The 23,066-nt window shown below is 38.1% G+C and overlaps 1 protein-coding gene and 1 long non-coding RNA gene across 22 annotated transcripts in view; one reads left to right on the forward strand and one right to left on the reverse strand.

Annotated features, from left to right (window-relative positions):
* The first annotated feature begins 152 nt into the window (after positions 1 to 152).
* Positions 153 to 6,662, forward strand: LOC146767928 (uncharacterized). Of its 6 annotated transcripts, XR_014953817.1 has the most exons (4): positions 161 to 386; positions 1,980 to 2,087; positions 3,437 to 3,775; positions 5,349 to 6,662. It is a non-coding gene; the product is annotated as an uncharacterized LOC146767928 (long non-coding RNA). The 6 variants fall into 6 exon arrangements; XR_014953814.1 differs by having other exon boundaries at positions 153 to 548; positions 3,437 to 6,662; XR_014953815.1 differs by having other exon boundaries at positions 153 to 386; positions 3,437 to 6,662.
* A 146-nt stretch (positions 6,663 to 6,808) lies between these two features.
* Positions 6,809 to 23,066, reverse strand: part of WDR64 (WD repeat domain 64) — a 66,882-nt gene continuing 50,624 nt past the window's right edge. For 10 of the 16 annotated variants that reach the window (XM_085575396.1, XM_085575402.1, XM_085575395.1 and 7 more), the window contains 10 exons: positions 22,508 to 22,595; positions 21,015 to 21,057; positions 19,601 to 19,734; positions 18,232 to 18,337; positions 16,518 to 16,579; positions 16,008 to 16,117; positions 15,046 to 15,231; positions 11,510 to 11,609; positions 10,854 to 10,928; positions 6,809 to 10,672 (listed from right to left, as the gene is read on the reverse strand). In XM_085575396.1, the coding sequence (XP_085431522.1) occupies positions 10,508 to 10,672; positions 10,854 to 10,928; positions 11,510 to 11,609; positions 15,046 to 15,231; positions 16,008 to 16,117; positions 16,518 to 16,579; positions 18,232 to 18,337; positions 19,601 to 19,734; positions 21,015 to 21,057; positions 22,508 to 22,595 (1,069 nt within the window). In that variant the 3' untranslated portion in view covers positions 6,809 to 10,507. The remainder of the gene's footprint in view (positions 10,673 to 10,853; positions 10,929 to 11,509; positions 11,610 to 15,045; positions 15,232 to 16,007; positions 16,118 to 16,517; positions 16,580 to 18,231; positions 18,338 to 19,600; positions 19,735 to 21,014; positions 21,058 to 22,507; positions 22,596 to 23,066) is intronic. The other 6 variants (XM_085575405.1, XM_077781790.2, XM_085575407.1 and 3 more) reach the window with 6 other exon arrangements.

Raw genomic sequence — 23,066 nt, forward strand, 5'->3', positions numbered from 1 at the left:
GAGCTCAGGCGCTGGGGAGACAGAGGCGCAGAGGGGCGCGGAGACGCTGCGCGGCCCGGCCGGCCGAGCTCAGGCGCGGCTCGTCGGCCGCGCGGCGCTTTCGAGCAGCGCGCGCTCGGCGCCGTGGCCCCGCCCCGCGCACGCGCGGCGAAGCGATGCCCAGGGTGCCGCGCGCGTGCCCGAGGGCGTCCCGCGCGGAGCGCGGCGTCTGTAAACGTTAAACGCGCGTGATAAACGAATCGGTGGATTTAATAATCAAAGGGGTTTTTAAATCGAGTCAGAGCAAAATTGGAAAAGCCGCAAGCAGACCAGCGCCGAGCCAGGCGATCGGTGCTGCGTGAACTGGGTCCGGGCTACTGCAGCACCGTACCCTGGCGGCTCACTGGGTACCGATTTCTCTTTGATATTGTTTCCAGACTTGGTGGGATTCTGGGGGGATCTTCCTGTTTCCTCTTGTCCTTTTTCACATATTCATGCATCTTCTTCTCTCGTGATGCTTCTAAAAGGAGGTTTCCCCGCAATACTCATTGCTGAAATCCTGTTAGACGGTAATCTCTTCGAATATTTTGTTCTGGCGACGAATATTCATCTTATCGTTCAAGGCATATCTTCTAGACAGAGTAATGTTTCAGAATAACCATCCTTTGAGGCAGAAATTAATCCTGTGTATGTTGCTCTTTCCCGTCACTTGGTTTCATTAAAAAGGACACTGTATTTTTTAGTCCTGAGCACGAATTTATGCTAAATTAAATATTACATACGCATAAATCAAAAGTCCCCGCAGAGTTTTAACAGGACAATGGACTGCAGCCAACGCGGTGAGAGGGAGGGAAGGGAGGGGCTGAGGTGGGTCACTGCCTGCCAAGGATGCAGCGGGGACAGATGTTATTGCTACAGCGCTGAAACCCCGGGATTAATGTAAGAACGGATGGCCGAAGTAAATAAAAACATAAATTTCCATAAATAAAAGCAAAAATTGCAGTAAGATATAAATGTAGGCCAATTACAGATAGAAGTTTCTTTTTCTACATGCCATTTAGAAACCTGTACAGTTCTTAGATACTTTGACTCGGTGACATGGATGACTCAGTCAGCAGTGTAAAAAGCAATGTTTCCAGTGGACAGCAAAGTTTAAATTCAATGCATTCTGGAAAGAGCATATCTGAATTACAATTTCTCAGCTAAGAAATGCATAGAAATAACTTGGCCACAGTGATAGCATAAGATGTTTTGATGTTGAAAATATCAATTGAATTCTGCTTTGTGAATTCTTTTTTCACTCCATGATTCTGACTATATATTACACACTCCCCAAGTTTTAAATCCAATTGCAGTTAGAATCCATTTGGATTAGGTTATCTTATTTTAAAAATATGTTCTTTTATCACTTCTGATATTTCTTCTTCTATCAAACTGCTGTGCTCATGGGAAGATAAGTAATCAGAGTGGACAATGTAATCTACCAATATCATTGGTACATAAATTAAAAATCTTACATGTAATTCAATTAAAAATACTTTTGACTATTTTCTGTAAATTAAAAATAGTTTAAAATAGTCCTAAGGTGAACCTCAAAGTCAGAAGCACTGGAGCCAAATAACTTGCCTTGAAAGAAGCCAGAGCTACAGAACTCTTGCCCAGCTCAGGTTTTCCTTTTCAATTCCTTCACCTGAAAAGATAAATACTTTGGAATTGAACAGTTAGCACAACATGCCTTAACATTCAGTTTATTACAAATATCTTCAGCCATGTATGAACCAGTGTGATCCACCCTTGTGAGGTCTTCCATAAAATACAAGCTTGATACCATGAGTCAAAGGCTTTGTTGGTTTCAGTAGAGCTATCTTGACTTAAACCTGGTTAAAGATACCAATCTTTCAGTTCAACAGTGTCTCCTGGAAGAAAGTAGTCAGATGGTGACATTTTGGTGGGTTATTCCTTTGAAGAATATCACAGTATTGCAGTTTTATTTCCCATAGGTACCAGATGAAACAGGAAAGCAGCACTGCATTATGGTTAGTTACAAGACTTGTAGTAATAGAGAGAATTATTTTCTTTCACAAGAAGCTCCTGTATCAGGAAAACTGGTAAGACTATAAATTATTATGCCAAATCTCTGCTGTGTGTTTTTCTCTTTCCTTGAGCAGTTTTGTAATAGTGACTGGCAGAATACATTTTAAAGAGATCTTGAAGTAGGAAGTATAGCAGAAACATTGTGTTTTCTTTGCAACTGTTTTCTTTCATGTAATAAAAAGGAAGTATAGAGTATAGCCCTGTTGATCCCTAATAGAAATTGGAGATAGGTGCCCAAGATAAAAACACTGAAGTACCTCTAGAAATGCTTCTTTCTCAACACAGCTCTCCTAAAGAGAGGGAATGGGATCACTGATGTAAACATCTAACCTTTACACAGACAAGTAAAGCAAAATTAAATTTGTGCCCGCTACAATGGGCAAGGACATCCTCCAGATTTTTACTAAACTTCCTTCTGTGCAGTGTCTGGCACAGCTGAAAGTGTCTTCTTGCAGAAGATGAAAATCCTCAGAAAGAAAACCAGCACTTTGCTGAAGCTCACAATCAGACCATCAGCCTTGTGATATTAATAGACTGTCTGGTTTACAATAATTTTTCCAAAACTTCAGTGAATTTCTTATTACTGCTACTGTATTGTTTTCACTGCTTAAGAAGTCGATCACTTTTATCTCAAAAAGTTTTTTTGGAAGTTAGTTGGACTATTTAATCAATTTCTTAGAAAATAAATTTGATTTTTCTCTGATAGGTGGCAGCTTTATATTCACCACACCATTTATCTATTGTTGAAATATCTATTATTGGACTATATATTTTCACAGCTTTTTTTAGCTTCGCTAAGAAGACATAGTTTTGTTACGGGTATCTGCTGATTATGTTAACTTAGTAGCTATTCTGAACTTGTCTTAAGTTGGGTTGTGCTACACTTGTGTGGCACTTGTGCTACGCTCTGCCCCTTGTGTGGCAAGATTTTTAGCTCTGGAAACATAATGTCAGTATAGAGAACAAAAGCATACTAAACACTAGTATCTCAGTAGTGCATATTTTTTCCCTTGTGATCTGTCAATGTGAAATCATACATCCGGGTGCTGCTGAAGTCTCTGACTCAGCATGGCTCAGCCTGGCCCCCAGAGGCTTCCTGGCACACAGCCTCAGCTGCAGCCGAGTGCAAAGCGCAGTTCAGTTTCGCTTTCCGAGGCACAGAGACAGGAAAAACTCTCTTAATTTGTAAGTAGATCTTCAAACTAGTCCTGCAGTCACTAATACCACTTTAAATTACTCTTGTTTTGGTTTTGGTGTTTTTTGGGTTTTTTTTGGGTTTGTGGGTTTTTTTTTGGTTGTTTTTTTTTTTTTTTGTTTTTGTTTTTTGTTTTGTTTTGTTTTTTTTTACTTTACAATAACACAGGTACCGCCAGACTCTCCAAGTCTGTCTAGAACATGAGCTGTGCCATGTTTCAGTTTGGGAATTATAGAGCTCTCCATATATCTATCATTAAGGCATGATCTACTAGCATTAACAGCTTGATTCAATAATTAACAAGAAATTGCAAAAAGACAAGAGAACTGCTGCCGAGAACAACAAACAGCGTGGCATGCTGTGGGAAAGGAACGGCTGTGTCATCGTATTTGAAAGAGAGCCTGAGACAAGAAAGCCGAGTGAGTCCTTCTGGGGCAGGTGAGCAGCCTCTGGGGAGCTGTTGCTGTCAACTTATTTAACTTGGTGCTGAACTCCCCTGCACCTCAGGTAAGCTATTCCCATACTTACTCTGCATGTGTAGTCTATTTTTCTGAGAAAAGGGATTTTGAATAATGTTTGAAAGCATTCCTTTCCTAAGTGTTTCTAGCAGGTGAATGTCTGTGTTTCAGGGAAGTCTACGGAAGCATGGACCATATGGGCCTTGGATAAAATCTTTTTTTAAGCCAGTAGCTCAACTAAAAGAAGCTTTTAAATGAAAGCTTAAAATGAATCAAAAAAATATTTTGGCATAAACAGGAAAACTGTAGCTGAGATTCTCAGATATCCGATTCCAGCTCACAGACTTTTATGGGACTTTCAGCCCAGACAGTAGAGCAGAAGATAGATGTTTATTTTTCAGGTACAGGTTCCTCAGAGTGCAGTTGGCAGGAGAGATTGTCTCTAAAAATCCAGCAGTACTCCCTCATAGCAGGAAAATAATATTTTACTGCATTATTTGGGTGACGTTTCCCTCTCCCTTTCTTAGAGTAGGCAGCTGATGGCAGGTGCTTCCACAGTGCCCACTGCCTTCTCAGTATTACTGGCTGCTCTCATACATAGTCCCAGGCCAGAAGTTGGGGATCGATTTGTGCTGATCTTCTTTCTTTCTCTCTCTCACCTTTGTCTCTCCTCTTGTCTTCTGTATTTCCTCAGGTGCTGTAATGATAGGGCTGGGACCAGACAACAGGGTACCCTGAGTCATCTGCAAATACATGTGTCTATATACTCATCTGGCCTTTACTGATTAGGTTTTTCACTCCTGGAAGTGAAAAGTATCCATTTTTATTCTGATTTCACTGACTTTACTGGTTCATGTTACAGCCACCACATACAGTTACACTCAAGATGCTGATCTTGCTAGACATATCTTCAAAACAGAAAAACCTGCCAGCATCTTGTTAAATTCCAGCTTTCCAAAAACTGGCATCATTAGTGAGGGCTTTAAAGTATTTTAGTTCACTTAAACAGAATGGAGACTTGCAAACTAAAGAGAACAGAGTCACTACTTAATGCACTCCAGGGTACCTATCTATACCTTATAGACTGTCTATAAAGGTTTTAAAGTAACCCAGTCTGGAGCATAATTAAGACAGAGCTTGGTAGCACTCAACTTTTATCAGTCTGATTATTTTACACAAGCCTGGTCACACAAGTGCTGGTCTGATCTGACATAGCCTCTATAACCACATTGATAATACAAAGCTATTTCACACAGGTTAATGTCATACAGATGTTTTATCAAATTCTGTTAGAATTTTCTTACATTTCAGAGATGAAAAAAGAGAGGCTTTGATGCAAAAAAAAAAAAAAAATCAGATATTTTGCTGGGATAATTCTCTGGAATCAGATAGGGTGATCAAATACTGTTTGTGCTTTCTGGGACATTTCCCTTGCATCTGTTACATCGAGCCATACTAAGTGCCCTGTTAATTTCTGTTTCTCATATAAGTGTTCTCCTTTGTGCTACATGGAATAGAACTAAAATAGGTTAATCATTAACTAATTATGCCAGTAGCAGCTGAACAGTGTCATGTGTTCCCAACTGAAAGTAATCTAGAGTCTGTTTTTTGCTTTTTTGTAGGTACTGATATATTCTATATTGCTGAGTCTTCCAGCAGCAAATGAAAAACATGTATTTATTCCTCCTTTCCATTTTACCTTTGCTTTTGAAAGTCACTGTCACCAAAGATGTTATATTTGGTCATAATAATTTCACAGAATATCAAGTGGGCAACATGAACCTCATTCTCTCTGTCCCGCATGGTGGATCAATGGAACCTAAAGACATCCCTGATCGAGAGGCTGCCTGTTGGAATGCAATGACATCCTCTTGTATTTTCTCTCATGTCTGTCCTCCTGGAAGTAGTCAAAATGCTATGAAATGCAAAGTGTCTACCAACCAAGACAGGTATACTATAGAGGTGGCTCAGGCTCTTGCTGAAGAAATCAACAAAATTACTGATGGTTTCTTCCCACATATCATCATAAACCACCTACAGAGGTTCAAGATGGATGCTAACAGGGAAAAGGAAGAAGCCTCCTTTGGAATTCCCCAAGCAGAACAGGCCTGGGAGGACTATATGGGATTTTTGACCACTGCAAAATCACAGATGTCAGGGGGCCTAATTCTGGATATCCATGGACAAGCACATCCTGAAAGGTGGATAGAACTAGGTTACACACTTTCAAAAACTTCCCTTAACACAGGTGTATTTTCTGCATCGAATTCCTCAATAAGCCATCTGGCCAGTCAGCTGGTCAATGTGTCTTCTGAGACTTTGATTGCGGGGAACAGAAGTTTGGGTAAATATATTGAAGGACAAAATAAGAGTTACGTTTGTGTGCCTTCTCCATCCAATCCTAGCCCAAATAATGGAAGCTATTATAGTGGCGGGTACATAACAAAGACTTTTGGTTCCCGTAGTTCTGGCACCATTGATGCCATTCAGCTTGAACTGCCCCAGTGGGTGAGGGCAGCTGAAGAGCGTCACAGATTTTGTAAAGCACTGGCAAGGGCTGTAATGAAATTCTGGCAAACTAACTACTGCAGCCAGCAGAAGCACAAACTTCTGCCATGCTGAAAGAGGCTGTCCTGTTAAGATGCCTTTTCTTAATAGAGTAGTGATCTGGAACAATCAAACAACTCATTCACCTGGAACATTTAAGTGCGATATAACTGTGGATGCTGGTAGAAGGAAACCATCCTGCATCAAGATAGAGGAAATCCACAGTTAATACCAACAAATCCATTAACACACACCTTTGTACTAGACCCAGCATTGAAAAGACTGATAGAAGATGAGTGGGTGCAAGCATCACTTGCCTGTGCTTAATTTCTTTTCCAGTCTTATCCTCTGATAAACAACTAATCTTCTAATAAATTCTGTGCAATGCCTTAGTGGATTATCTGTTCAAAGAAATTAAATGTCTCTGCTTTTCTATTGACACTTAAGAAAGACAGTTGGATAAGATCATTGTATAAAATGGTTGGGGCCAGGACCAGTTTCTATTTGGTGCTTATAAAGGCCTAGGGTTTGAAAGTAAACGGTAGTGCTGAGCAAAGACATGCAGCCTGATCTACCCCAGTTTTTTTTTAATATAATGAATCATGAAAAAAAGATCTGATAGCACTTACAGCACTCTAACTTGGTCACACTTTAAATAGCATAACAGTAAGATAGTGAGTGGATGGAAGGCTGATAAAGATAGCACACACATATAATGCATTTTTGACAGTTTTCTTTATAGCATGATTCCCTCCTTTCTCTCCTGAGAGCTTGTCCATTATTTCACTTGCCATAAACACTTGATTTTTACTGGCAATAGTACTACATTATGGATAGTTTCTGTACAGTGGAGAGTATAGTGGCATGAACAGCCATGACTACAAGTCAACTCCTAGAAAACACAAGCAATTAATAAAGAAAACTGAAGGGAAAAGGAAGCAAGACTGAAAAGGGTATAATTTGAAAATTAAGAACATATTAAATACTAGCACTGATAAAAGTTTGGTAAAAAGAAATATTGAGTAAATAGTCAGTTTTGAGGAAGTAAGTAGTCAGTTAATGAACAGAAGAGAAGTGGGATATCTGCATCTTGCAACCACAGTAAAATAATTTACGCCTGTTAGTAGGGACAATGCCAAAGAGAAAATATTATATTATGTATGCTAAAACATAACACATACGAGCATTAAAATAAATGGGTAAGGATTTCACTTGAACTGTGCACATACAATAATATTTGAAGAATAGGCAATTTTCAGGTAACTGAAAAAGACTTTATGTAGATTTCAAAATTATATAGGACTCAGAATTGCAAGAATGTTACCTTTCATATGCTAACTGCTAAATCATGGGTCAGATGAAGTGAATACAAGCAGTAAATGACAGATCACACTTTATTTGGTGCCACTTGGTTTGTCAGACAAGTCTGATTTTAGTTTTGATCACAAGATTGGCTAATGTGGTGGGCTGACTCTGCAGACACCAAGTGCCTGCCCAGTTTCTTGCTTGCTTCCTCACTTGTCCTAGTGGGATGGGGAAGAGATGTGGAAGAGCAAAAGTGAGAAAATTCTTGGGCCACAATGAAGACAGCTTAATAGGTGAAGCAAAGCTGCATGTGCAAGCACAGCAAAACAAGAACCAGCTTACCACCAGCAGGCAGATGTTCGTTTAACCACTTCTTGGGAAACAGGGCCTCAGCAGACATATTGGAAAGACAATTTGGGAAGACAAACACTATAACCATGAACATCTTTGTTCCCTCCCCATTCCATGAGGATGTTATATGGTATGTGCTGTCCCAGCTGTGTCCTTTCCCAGCTTACTCACTGGCTGTGGGGAAAAAAGCACCTTCTTGTTATGCTGGCATTGCTCAGCAATAGGCAAAACACTGGTGTGTTACCAGCACTGTTTTATTTACTAATTCTGGATCCAGCTGCTATCAAGAAAATTACATTGATCCCTGCCAGATCTGGTACAGCTGATAATAAGGATTTTAAATATACTCCCACATGATCTTTTGCAGCTACCCTTAAATCCATCTAGCCTTATAACAAGTCGAAGGCAGGTAAATAATTGCAAGTCATTTTGTATATTCAGTTAATGAAACGAATGTCTTTTCAAGAAAACCAGCAGGTCAAACACCATTCAATACCAGTGATATAGAAAACCTTATATTTTCTCCAAAATAATAGGTAATAATATCACTAGTTATATGCATTATTATATGCAATTACCTTTTTTCTCACTAAGGTGAGACACTTGGCACCATTTGTATGCTTAGCCAAAGGATGAAAATGTATTTTCTGCTCTGATGTTATGGCAATGTTATGACATTGTCCTGAAATGCTGAAATGCAAGAAAAAATTTGTGGAATCATAATGGATAATTAATTGAATATGAGTTCAGAAGGCACTTTTCTGGCTTAGAAGATGAATACACTCTTTGAAAGCATAAGCAAGAAGCAAACATGTTGCGGTGTGGTTTGATTTAGTCAGTTTGTTTTATTAATGTTAGTTAGCCTTTATGCTCCCCCATTTGTCCCCTCACAGTTGGTTTGATCCAAAAGTTCCTGCCACTTGGCTTCCCAGTTACCTGTCAATCTTCTCACCTCTCCCTGTTTTTTCCTTATTTGGTTCCATCAATCCGAGTTTGTTTGTACCCTTTTGGCTGTCAATCCTGTAACCACCCCCAGTTTCTTCCAGAAAATTGTGTATCAATCACCCCAGTTTAGCTTTTCTATTTGTCCCCTGACCTTGTGCCTACCCCGTTACATTATCACAGGTTGTTGTAACTGGTGTTATCCCTCTCTGGTTTATCTCCATCGGGCGAAACAGGTTTGCACCCCTGTCCGCCCACCTCCTACTTAAGCTGCTGTAATTTTTGATTTCTTTGGCATTTGTTCCTGCACCCACTCAGAGAGCACCTTTGTTCTTGCCCCACCTGGGGAAAATAAAGACTCTTTGGGCTGGCAGAAAGTATCCTTGTCTCATCCCTTCACCTGCTCTCAGCGTGCGGAGCTACGGAAGCTGCTCACCCACGCCGCAGCACTCGGCACCACCAGGGCGATGGATGCCGTTCCCTGGGGTGCCTCTCTCGTGGTGGCCACCCGGCCTCACACAGGCAGTGCCAGAGGCTCATCCCATCTGCCCGAGGCCGTGGCAGGGAGCCACCGCACAAACAGGCAGAAACAGCAGGGCATATTAACTCTTTGTTGACCTTATGATTAATCTGGCAAGAAAAAAAAGCAGTGTAATATTCAATATTCAGAAGTTCAAACCGGACAAATTGAAGCAGAGAGGAAATCAGTGGTTTTGACATATATTATAACTGTCAGCAAATATACATTAAGTCAAATGGGCTCTTCAATATCTAATTATAATCATACACTGGCTTTATTAGAATTTATCCTTTGCATGAAGGATTGGAATAGAAGTAAAGGTGTGTTTTCTATATGTTTTACTTAATAATGAAATAGATTTAAACTTAATTGAAAAGCAGAGAAAGAAAAATAACAAAAGAAATCTGCTAATCCACTTAAATGAAGAAGTGAAACTACATTTATTTGTCTTGACTCAAGTCTTCAATGGAATCTGGATACTTTTCCCGTCCCTTGTGACCGGTCTTCTCAGCTTTGATCCTTTGAAGACCTTTAAAAAATTTCAAGAACTAATTAACATACTAAGGTCAATAGACCAGATTGATAGCATTTTGTAACAGCACAGACAAAAATTATATTTTGGTGCACATAGCTTACAGAAAAAGTCTGATTTCATTTTGTTTTAAATCCATTGCAGTGCCCTTGGCTTCAGAGTATTTTATTTTCTTTTTCAGGCAGAAAATGAAACACAGATTTCCAAAGTACATTAATGGTCAGAAAAGTAGCATATGTGCCAATCATTTGAACACTGTGCTCCTGAGTTTTTTCTGACACGTTGTAATGCTGCATGTACAAGGATTAGGTCATATGTATTGGAATACAGAGCTGGAATGCAAAGTATCCTATTAATCCCACCTAACTGGTCATGTAGGATCTAATTATGATCCACGTCAGTTCTCTAGATACCCTCTACAGAAAGGGGTCAACACCTTTGCTAAGGGTGATTAATTTCATCCTATGATATGTGGGATAGATAAGTCTGTGGAATATTCTGATCTTGCTCCATAAAAGAAAAACCTAAGAAGCTTTGCCAGTCAGATTGCAATAGATCAGATCATTAATACCCATAAAATAGTACTACCTTAAATTACTCAAATCTTTGGACGGATGGGAATCAATAGGTTTGGGGCTGGTTAAAAGAATCCAGTCTGAGCAAAACATTACTGACATGAGGTTGAACAGGAGGAGTAAGCATCTGCAATACTCACTGTTTGGCATGCTCACTTCAATTGGATGCTCAAGCTTCCACCAAAGTTGGAGTTGGAGTTGGATAAGTAGTAATGCAAATCATGTTAGAAAATTAAATTGAGAAGCAGACAATTAACAGTGGAATGTCAGAGCATGTCACTGTAATAAAGTACAAGTGCTAATGGCTTCTGAGGTATGAACAACACAATAAAAGGTAGAAAACACTTTTGCTTACCTCATAGATAGGAAGTAACCCAAATACTGCACCAGCCTCTTTGCTTACAAACTCAAAAGTTTCCAAATGTTGGAGCTGACCAAGGGAAGCCAAAGTCAGTGCATTAGTAGCTGAAGACAAAAGGTAATCAAGACATTCTTACTACAACTGCAAGAGAAATTTTATATTCCCATGACTTTTAAGGTTAAAGCCAAGTAAAGATGGAAGAGCTCCACTGATATTCAATTAGAGTTGTAGAAAGTATATGCAATGAAATCTAACTCTCCTGACTTCTGATTTCATAGGAACCCTGAAAGAACTATTGAATGCAACCAGGAATTCACTGTTATTCTAGTATTTTCACACATCTTTAGAGTAAACTTAAGATATTTAGGTTTTCTGTTGAAGCAGAGGAAGATTTTAGGGTTTCTTTTATATGTTTAAAACAGTTAATCAGTTTGTACTACCTTCTAAACTGAAATTCGGAAATGTGAAAAATGAGAATGAAAACCACAGAGATTTCTTAGAGCCCTCTGTTTTTGCATTTTTGTCTAGCTTGTCCATTGAATAAGAAAGATATGCAGGGTTATTTATGGATAATTTAAAAATAAAAAATACAATTTTATTTACTATATATACCTGGCACAGAACATAAATTTGTCATATACATTAGCTACCTTTTCAGGAGCCAGAGCTCTGAAAAACTTGAAGCCATGAACTGCTTCCTCATGTCCAGCCTTTTCTAAATCTGAAGGTGATCCAGTCAGTGACTTCAACCTGTACGTACAAGACAGAAAAAATTTGAAGTTCCTATCAAAATGACAGTTATTAACACAATATTCATATATGATGCCAAAATGAAATTATTTTGAACTAGGCTCCAAAATGAAATTATTTTGAAGTATATGTGATTTCATATATCTTCAAAATATAATTTATATTAGGACCTTCATAGGTGTCATGGAGTGCTTCACTAATATTTTGCCAATCCAGGTATGGCTGTCACCTGTAGAAGGCAGGAAATCTTAATATAAACACCATTTACAAGAGTCATGTGCTAACTCTCTGGTAATGGCTTTTCAGCATTTCTTTAAGTTTTGACTTGAACACCTGAATGTGACTTTCATAACAAAAGTGTCCTCTGCTCATATGCCTGGTTTCCAAATTTAGTCATGAGAAGAAATTATCTGGATTTACTGCTAGCACAGATTAACAGTTGCCTTTATAATCAGAAAAGTAAGTCAGGTCGCACAACCTAAGGAACTACAGGGAGAAACTGAGACCATTCTTCTATGTGGCTCTATTTACCTCCTGGCATTTTTCAATCTATCTTCTGAGATGCTTGTTTAAACTGTAAGCACCTATGCTGCTCAGGTGGGTTTGTGCCTTTTTAAGTGCTTTCACATTTGGGGAATATTCTCCCCCAGCTTTCTCCTGGAGAAGCTAGCTGGTCATGGTGTGGCCAGGTGCACTGTTTGCTAGATAAAAAATGACTGGATGGCCAGGCCCAGAGAGTGGTGATGAATGGAGTTAAATCCAGCTGGCACACCAGCTGGAGTTTAGTGATTTGTATTCCAGAGAGCACAAGTGGTGTTCTCCAGGGCTTACTGAGGGGCGCAGTTCTGTTTAATATCTTTATTAATGATCTGGAGGAGGAGATTGAGTGCACCCTCAGTATGTTTGGAGATCACAGCGGGAAACCTTTGCAGAGAGACCTGGACAGGCTGAACTAAGGGACCAAGGCCAGTGGTATGAGGTTCAACAAGGCCAGGTGCCAGGTCTTGCCCTTGGTCACAAGAACCCCTGATAGTGCTGCAGGCTGGGGCACAGTGGCTGGAAAGTTGCCACTGGAGGTGCTGACCCACAGTGGCTGAACATGAGCCAGCTGTGCCCAGATGGCCAAGAAGGACAATGGCACAATAGTCACTAGCTCAGCTGGCTGAAGCATTGTGCTCATAATGCTAAAGCTGTGGGCTTTGGCATCGTATGACCTGTACAGATCATTCATTTAAGGATTGGACTTGATGATCCTTGTGGGTCCCCTTCCAACTCAGAATATTCTGGGATATTCAATCTGTGGTATACAAATAGTGTGGCCAGCACGACTATGGGTGATTGTCCTCCTATACTCGGCACTGGTAAGGGCACACTTCAAGTGCTGTGTCCAGTTCTGGGCCCCTCAATTCAGGAAGAATGTTGAAGTACTGGAGTGAGTCCAGAGAAGGGCAACAGAAGTGGTGAAGGATTGAGAGGATAAGTCCTATGAGGAGCAGATGGGAAAGCTGAAGTTGTTTAGCTTCGAGAAAAGGAAGCTCAGGGGAGATCTTATTGATCTCTACAACTGCCTGAAAGGAGGCTGTAGCCACGTGGAGGTTGGCCTCTTCTCACAGATGACAACAGGACAAGTCTAAAGTTCCCCCAGGGGAGGTTTAGATTAGATATCAGGAAATAATTGTTTGCTGAAAGGGTAGTCAGGCATGGGAACAGGCTGCTCAGGGAGGTGGTGGAGTCACCGCTCCTGAAAGTGTTCAAAAGGCATCTGGATGTAGCACTTGAGGGATATGGTTTAGAAGTGAATATGGTGGTCCTTGGTTAATGGTTGGACATGATGATCTTAGAAATATTTTCCAACCTTAATGGTTCTATGATTCAATGAATATATATCTTTAAATAACACTTGTAACATGATTTGTTAATTGAGATCCTAAAATGTTATCTTGGTGATGAATATTGTATGAGTTATCCAGTAAGTGAATTATACTAGCATGATAAAGATAAGTGACTTGTCCCAAGACAATTGCCTGCATCCTACAGTACAAAGACTAGCATCCATAAGTAAGACAGCCTTTTGGATGATGGTTGGCTAGCTCTCCATTACAATATTTGATACAGTTAATCCAGAGGAACCAAGTCACTCTTGAGGTGACAGCACATAAAGTTTGTAGAAGGATAAGTCTGAAACTTTCTATTGCACCGAGTGTGGCTGCTTTTTTTCTCCAGTTCTCTACACAGTTAAGCATTTCTCATTTTTTTGCTCTTTGTTTAGCTAATGTGTTTAAATGTATGATAGCCATTCTCCTTGACTGAAATATTTGAAGAATCCTCAAAAAGTTGTCATAGTCTGACACAGGCATGTAATTTGTGGAAAGTTTCTTTCAGGTTATCTGACTCAATGATAGTATCTTTGGTTCCAGAGGTTTCAAACTGGCTACTGACTAGTCAGAGGAACTACAGAGGTCCTTCAAACATGGCCAAGCACTTCTCTGTATTGATGAGTTACTGTTCTAACTGCAGTGACACTACTTGTATTAGTAAGAACTCCCTGGAATAATAATTATTAGCAGGATACCAAATTAAATGGGGTAACAGTAAAGCAACTTAAGAGATTTTCCATTGTTCCAAATTGCTTTGCTTGAAAGTCAGCCTAAGAATGGACATGGTATATGAAACCTTACCACTAAACAATGCATGACTTTTTAAGTTCTAAATATTTTTTTTCAATATTTGGACTCTTGTTACTTAAGACACTGCATGTATTGCCTCTGAAGATGCCCTCTTCAATATTTCTCTTCACTTGGTTAATACACTAATTAATGAACCAGAGTGTTCCAGGACTAGAAATATGTACTTAAACTAACAGCCCAAGGCTCTCTGACTGGACTTGTAACTAATCCCATCTCCCTTAAAAATTCTACCTAGAAGAAAAGTTCAACACTGCTACTGAACACACATGTATGCCAGTTTCACAACGCCATGATCTGTGAATCCTCTACCCATGTATGTGAATGTATCCATAATATCCCAGCAAGTTTAAGATGACCATTTCTTAAACTGAAAGATTAAATTTGGTTTATTCTTCTAGAAGGATTTGTGTTTTGCTCGAAAAAATTCACATTAAGCTGTTCAGGCAACAGGCTGTTATCACAAACAGCATATATTATATACAACCTCTAATTAGGCTAAAAGCTGAGACAAGTATCTAGTCATCACTATTACTGAGTTCAAACCTTGAATGTCACCTAATCCTGACTGTCACCAAGTCATAAAAAGGAAAATATTTATCCATACTGGGTCAAAAAACATCTTTAGAAAGATTTTTCTGAATAACAAATAGTACTTTTTTTCCCTGACTTTCAGATGAAAGGTGTTTTTAAAGCTTGTTTTCAAAACTGTTCCCCCAATAATACATGTATGTAAATGTATGAGATCTTACTTGTCTCTGTCCAGCACGAGAGGATAGAGAACCTCCTTCTTTTCTGTATGTTTGCTCTCCTCTTTAATTATAGCAGAAAAATCATTAACATCAGAAGGCAAAATCAACCGACTGGTATCTGTTAATTCAAACTTCCTGGCTTGTCCAAAGTAACCAAAATAATATCCAATCCTGGCATGCCAAACCCTACAGACATAGTAGAAGCAGTGCAAAAGGACAGAAAAGAAAAATGGATATTTTTAGAAGTGGAACAGAATTGAGGTAGTATTGTATACATTATCAAATTCTGCAGCACTTTTCTACAGTTCAGAGTGCCAGTCATAAAAAACATCAGTGAGATTGTTTTAATAATTTAAATAATTTGAGAGTGAAAAAAATTCAGAAGGTTGTTGTAAAAAAACAGGAAAAAACCTACTTCATGTTTGTATTTATGAAAATTAAGAGTAAATGAGCCAAAATCCTGAATTGTTCCTGCAGTAAAGTCTGCCACCAGAGCAGGATCTACACAGAATTTCTGCATTTAATACTTGCAAAAAACCCAAGAGAAACCCCTTCAAAGTAACTTGTTAGTTGAGAAGGAATTATAGTTGTCTAAGAAGTATCTTCAAGCTTCCATGGTCTAATTGCATACACATTGATTAGATGCCATACTTAGGATCCATGTCAATTTAACAAATACTGAAAGCTAAAATAGGATTAGAACAGGAAGTAATTAAAAAAATTATGTAGCCATTACCTATGTGTAAAAGTAAAGCAAGGGCTGAAAGAAAATGAAATCTGCAAAAGATCTGCCTTCTGGAGAAGTGTTACGTTAAAACCAGCTATTTTGGGTGCAGAACAGAAAATGCACCCAGTGCATTTTATTTAAGTTCTAGCCTATATAAAAGTGCAGCAAGAAAAGGAACTTTGAAGATAGATCAACTGATTTGCCACAGGAGTAGGAAGTATTAGTTATTTTATACCTGACTGAACTATCAATGGATGCTGTCACTACCACATTTTTCTCCTCTTCAATAAATAAGTCAACCACTTCAGCAGCATGTGCCCTCCAGCAGAGCTCCTCCTTTATTTCCTGAGGGGAAAAGGCAACACAACCACATTTGAGGTAGTTCTGTACCTGACCATGGTTGCTAACTTAGAGGATTTATCAGCATGTCTTTCTGAAAATTAGAAGAGATGAAAAAAATAATCCCTTCATGAAACAGCCTGCAAATGGCATAAGGTAGAAACACCACCCAGGGGACATGGATAAATTTATTCTTAATATACCTTCTTTGAACATAATGAAATAATGCTAACACCATTTTACTTGTGTTTTTTTCCCCCCACAGCATCAAGTTATTACTTCAAGCAGAAAACACCATCTTTATATGCAGAAAACATTTTTATCCCTGTGGAGCTCTGTATTACTTTTTTTCTGTTTGTCTGGGTATACTTTTCAAGTTAAGAAGGTCTTACGGATAATTCCTTACATTTTTTTTATTTCGTGAATCTTCTAAGAATGAGGCCATGTTCCAGCGAAAAATATATCCCTCTGTTGCAGAAAGGAGAAAGCAAAACACCAGTAAATTTCTTTAGCGCTACACCTTCACTTGTTGCTGCCATTTACTCTCAGTAGATTTTGGGCAGAATGAAGAAGAGAACAGAGTTCAGTTCATTTATTGTGAATATAACTATCTTATTGTCAAGCTCAGAGTAGAAATAATGGACTGTTCATTAATACGCAAAGAAACACCTATGCAAGTTGTGAGCAATGTGTCATTAACTGGACAGGTTTGAAATGGACGGTAAAGCTTTTTCTTTACATTAGGAGTGAAAAGCAAGAGTTATCTTATCAAGACAGTTGTCTATTGTGCAGCCAAGGTATGAGAACTTCCTGGGGATTACACTGTTTTTCAATCCTGGTAAAATGGCCAAAGTTTAATTAATTGTATACATAATGAATACTTAATGTTTTACAACCTTTTAGTGCACTCATGTGAAACTAAAATCAAAGAACCACTTTCCTTATCACCCACAACAGCTCTGTTTCCTACATAGGCTCTCCCGCTCCCGATGAAGTTGCCTCCTACTTCTAATTTCTACTAAAAGACAGGAATATTTTGTGTAATTCCAACTTTCATACCAGTCATATTTGATTTCTAGGACTGTACATTTGCAAGCAAGGGAGGAGGCAGGCAGAGAAGCTGACCTTTTTATAACAAGGAAAAATCTGTAGAGGGGAAATCGGTAGCAGCACTGCAGATAAAAGGGAAGAGTGTGGAAAGCATGAAAAGCAAATACACAGCGACACAAACACAACAAGGCAAAGGGAGAGTATCAAAGGAGTAGGGAGTAGGATGGATACTTTTCTACAATTAATTGAAATCCTGTTCAGTGCATGCTGCCTTTCTGAACTCATTTACTCATTTGAATAAGAGAGGAGTGGAAACTCCTCATCATTTTCAGAATAAAGATTAAATTATTGCTCAATTTTGAAACAAAAAGGGAAAAATCTCTTGCTCCATCCAATATCTGACCACATAGGAGCAGAAAGCTGGCAGAAAAGAGTTATAATACGTATTTTAAAAGAAAAGTGACACATTATGACAGACACTGAAATGGAAAATTGCCAGGGTGATTCCAAAGATTTGAAGAAGAATCACACAGCAGATAAACTTTTGAACATTCTGCCAAACAAAAGCCAGACTTCATGTGAAATTAAAGGTCTAGTAATGAGCTGCTAGCATTGACAAGTGCTTTTCCTATATAGCTGTTTATACTGCTGGAGCCATTACTGTGCACTCTGTATCAGTGTTTGAATCACAGCTCTTGGTACAGCCCAAGTTGCAATTTTTTATTCAGTATTATTACCATGGAACTGAAATTTTTGCTTGTTCTTAGCAGTAATCTTTGCTCTTGGGATCAATATCACAATTTAGATGGAAAGTATATTCAGGGCATGTGAATGAAGGAAATTTTAATGTCTTTAATGAAAACAATTTACTGATAACACTATAACACTAAACTTTAATTTCCTATCCTTTTATAAAACAAAACAACTTTTATAATTATTTAATTATAGCTTTGATGGAGAAAACCTGGCAGCACTTGGATCATCGTTTCCACATTTCTGGCACATTTAGACCATGGTATTTTCTTATCCTACTGACTGTCCTGAACAAAATGACTAACATGTTTACTCACCTTTACTGCCTGTCAAAAGAATTTTAGTGAAGATGTCTGTACACAGTACTGTCAGAGGACCTGAGGGACGTCCTGAAAATGGCAGAAGTTCTTTCATCAAGTTTCCCTAAAACAAACAAACAAATAACCCCCACATATTTATCTTATAGTATCTACATTCAAAATATTAACTCATCAGAATTTGTGTGTCATTGATTTTATATATTCAACATTGCTGAGCTCATATCTTTTCAGAAACCTACTAAGAAGTTAAATTCCTAAATCTACTAAATGATGAAGACCGCTGTGTATTCTTCTGGATTGCTGTCTCTTGTACGTCATTGAAAGGACAAGCTCTTTAATTCTTCAGATATGTCAGTCTAGTTGCACCTACCCCTACTTCACCACTTACTCCTCATTTGCTATGGAATAACATCAGAATGCTCCTCATTTGCTACTGAAATGTTGTTTTTTTTTGATGCAAATGGGCCTATAATGTCTCCTTCACCAGCTTGTTCTATTTTACAAGTTAGCACCAGCAGACTTTCTCCATTATTGCCTCTTCAGGACTGGGAGGATGTGAGGGAGAATGTTTTAATGATAAGGAGATTCTTATTTTGTCATCCATGTAATTACGACACCACTGGCATATGAATTTGGAGATTCCTGTATGAATCTAAGCACACTAATACATCAACTATGAAGAAAACAAAACCCAACAAAGCTCACACCTACTATACTTGGATACGTTTACCATAATTTTCTATTTTGCATAAAACATCTGCAAAGTTACCTCACCAACTTTCTGAAAAATTCTTCCCATGACTTGCTTTAGCTGGGGTTCCTGTTAAAGCCTTACATGGCTGACTTTTCATGATTACTGTCTGCCACAATGAGCAGTATTACAAATCAACTTTCCCTTCTTGTTGTATTTACTCTGTGTATCTTATTTAGAGTAACATGGTGCCTGGAAAAGTCTTATAGATCTGAGGTGATATGATTCTCTCCTCGTTTGTTACCCTACTAGTGCTAGCTGACATGTAAATTTTCCAGACCTATTTAGCCTTTTCTGAGAGTAGGACACTCTGCCTTGCCTGTCATCCTTTTTTTAGAAGGTGAATGTTGTGGGTGAAAAATTAAATTCTAGACTTTCACATAAATTTAGTCAGTTTGTTATAATTACTTTAAATAATTTTTCTTGTTTTCCGCTTGCCATTATGCCCTGCTGAAATTACTAAAGCAGAATTCATTTGTGTCTATGGAAGAAACTGATAACCGAAAGATGCAATATCTGCTGCTGCAATTATTAGTTAAAGAGCAATTTTCCAAAGATTAGTGGCATTATCTTCTCAATGTTCCAGTCCCTTCCCAAAGACATTCAGTTGGCTACCTGAATACTCCATAGGCGGATACAGCTACTTTCATGAGCAGAAGCCAGTAGAGGTGATAGTCCTGCTCTAGCCTTCAACAACTGTTCATTCATCTTTGGATTTTGGGTGTCCTTACAGCTAGTTGTTTCTTCTGCTTTGGAACACAAAGGATCATATATTTTCTCAAAAGGTTTTAGTATTGCTTTTCAATGCACAGAAATTACATAACACACGAAAAAGAATTACATTTGAAAATAAAACTCATCATCAAGGCAGTGTTACTCTAAAAACATTACAGGTATAGATAAAGATAACTGAAAAGAAGTGGGAACAGTCTTCATTATCTTATTTAAACCAGCCAGAACTACTGCTCGGTGATGTAGGGGAACCTTATTTAGAAGAGAGCCATAGATTTTACAGGAACGACAAGCACCAGTGAGAGTGGAGGAGGAGTGCAGGACAGTGGTCATCAGGACAGCTACCAGGCAAATGTGCAGCCTCTGCATGAGGCTTCTAGAGACAACAATGAATTCAGCAATGAAATTTAACAATGAGGTGACACTTAAAAATTCTGTAATCATAGATTTCTATACTTACTTCTCCAATTGAAAACTTCTGCTAAGTGCAAGGAGATGATCACAGAGACCCATTCTGAGGTTCTGCTGTGACTTTTCCAGAGCTGGAGATGCTGGCAGGACCTTCATAGACATTCAGTGGATGCAAGACCTAACATGTGTGTCTATTTCATTGGGCAACTACAAGGCTTAGGAATGCTCTGGTTTTAGGGTGTACTGTGCTTTTTTGCCCAAATAATTTGATCTTAAATCCATATTGCAGATAATCTAATTTCTTATTATTGGGAAATTCTGCTTTCCAGCAGAGGATTTATAAGGGATTCAGAAGATCTTAGAGGATTTATTTCTTGTAAATTCACCAATTCATTTGCACAGCTTTAACTCTTAGGCACTAGGCTCTCCCTTGATTATGATATTTAAGGACAGACACCAAAATTAAGAATTTTCTTTCTAAAATGTCTCCTAGTTTCAAGGCTTTTTGTCTGTGAGGCCATTTACTGATGCTTGACTAAAGTTGGCTCTTGCTATACTATTTCAATAATTCATTGATTGAATATTTATGTAGTATAAATACATAGCTGTATAGCTGACATTCCCAAACTCTGAAAGTGTTATCATGTCAACTTGGAGAAAAACAGCAATTAAGGTCTTGCATATCCTGGATCCTGTCTTGGTTTTTGGGAAATAACTGCAAATCAGGAGGGAGACGAAGATGATGAGATCTGTCATTCACATGCCAGAAGTTATCGAATTATTCTAAACAAAGTTTGCCAGACAAACTGACAAACTCAGTTTCTACAATAGCCTGGGCAGAACTTGTGGATCAACATCAAAAAGAATGAAAATCATCTTTCTGTACCTGTTTTTATTTCAGTATTAATTTCATCACTTTCCGCATTTTTCTAGAAGAAAGGAATAAAATGTAAGAGAATTACGAAGTGGAATTTGGATTTAACTACAGAACAGTTCATTAGTTGAAATGATTGTAAGAACTTATTTTTTTAGATGGATTATTCAAATATTCCTCAAATTTCCACTGAGTATAAACAAGAAACACTTTATTTGAAGAGAATAAACAGATGAACAAATAAAAACCAAAATTAATGGACATTAAGGAGCAAGTTAAATGTAAATTTAGCTGAATGGACAATTTCTTAAGACAAGCAAAGTCAGTCACAATCGTGAATGTAACCTTTGAGATCTCTTTGAGAATGTCATTCAGAACACACATATAGTGTTGTCACTGCCTTGAGCAAAAATTAGCAAAGCTTATAAATACATTTATGCATATATAAACATTTACTCATGTCTGCATTTTCAGTGAGGGAATTTTCAGAAATCCTCATTTGTGCCTTGCCACACAGGCTTCTGAGGATCCCCAAGGCTGACAGTAATCAGTATCCTGATGTCAGAAATTGCCAAGTCAAATAAGGCAGGGAAAACCCTGTGGCCTTGAGTGTTTGAGGTATCTCAGAAGAGGGCAAGTCACTTAAATCTTATCCTACACATTTATATGTAAGGCTTGGTGTATATAGCTTTCAGGCATGTTTTCAAAGGCTGAAAATCACTTTCCATTTGTTATTCTAGTGAGGACACAGAACAGTGCATTGGATACTTCAGTTTGCAGATGGCAATTAAGCCAGAGTTTGCTTGGGAATCTATCCAAGTGCCATATTCTGCTGAAACAACATGCTAGTAAGAATCTCAGAGGTAGAAGGATTTCCCTCTTTTTGCCTACTTACTTTTTATTGCTCTGCAAGTATGGCATGTCCTTCTGGCATAGAAGGCCAAAAAGTGTCACAAAACCCATAACAATATCCTTAGTAAAAATATACAGATTGAGACACTGATACAGCATTGGTAAAATAAAATTTAAAAAGATGCTTTCATTTGAAAGAATGTATCCAAGCAAGTGTGGCTGCAATGTTGAAGTGGTTCCACTTTTATTCAAGTCCTTTATAATTTTTCTATTTTACCTTCCCCCTTGAATCCTTGTATACCCCTACATGAAAGTCAAAATTGCTGGTGATAAGTATCTGCCAAACACTTTGACAGTTAGCTATTCCATGTGTCACAGAGCCAGCTGTCTAACAAAGGATTCTTAATGCACCGTGACAGTCAGTTTAACAAAGCTAAACAAAGCTTTGTTAATTCTTAATAATTCTTAGTAATTCTTAATTTCTTCATAATTCATTCATAATTAATAATTCTTAATTTATAATTCTTGATATTTAGTTTTGCAGATGGTGTTAGGGAGGCATTTTAGTAAGTTACAGTATTTTAAAATCAAAACAAAAAGAAAATAAAAATTTGTTTTGAATGCTACCAAATCCATCAAACCACCCACCCTACCTCATGCTGGTCTGAAGAACTTCCTTTCTGCTCTGCAATGGCACTGGCATCACTCCTCACAGGAGTAGGGGACAGGGAACTTCTTTTCCTGTGTGAAAGAAATTACTGAAGATCACTGACATTCTTGAAGATACTATTTGATACCTGGAAATCAATATCATCCAGCATTAAAAAGCATAATAAAATAGTACTTAAACTGATTAGACTAAGAATTATTGGTTTTATATATTTTTTCAAGTAACTAGGCAATATTTGCATATTACACAGCCAGCCTTTCCTGGCAGGAGTTTTGAGGTAACGAAATCCACGTAATTAAAAAGTAACATTGGTATTCATCCTTAAAATTAACTGCCTGACAATGGCTTTTTCCCTTTCATTTTACACAGTACTTTATCTGCAAATAGTTTTCAATTAATAATAAAAAACTTACTTTAAAACTGTTATGAAAACTCTCAATAATGTGGTTTTTGTGGAAGAAAATAATGGCAAAAAATGGATGTGATCGTTAATGGTATTTTTTATGAGTCATGAAAAATTCTTACTGTGTTAATAAGTGATT

The sequence above is a fragment of the Lonchura striata genome, chromosome 3, assembly GCF_050655825.1.
Source record: "Lonchura striata isolate lonStrDom1 chromosome 3, ASM5065582v1, whole genome shotgun sequence".
NCBI classification, from domain to species: Eukaryota; Metazoa; Chordata; class Aves; order Passeriformes; family Estrildidae; genus Lonchura; species Lonchura striata.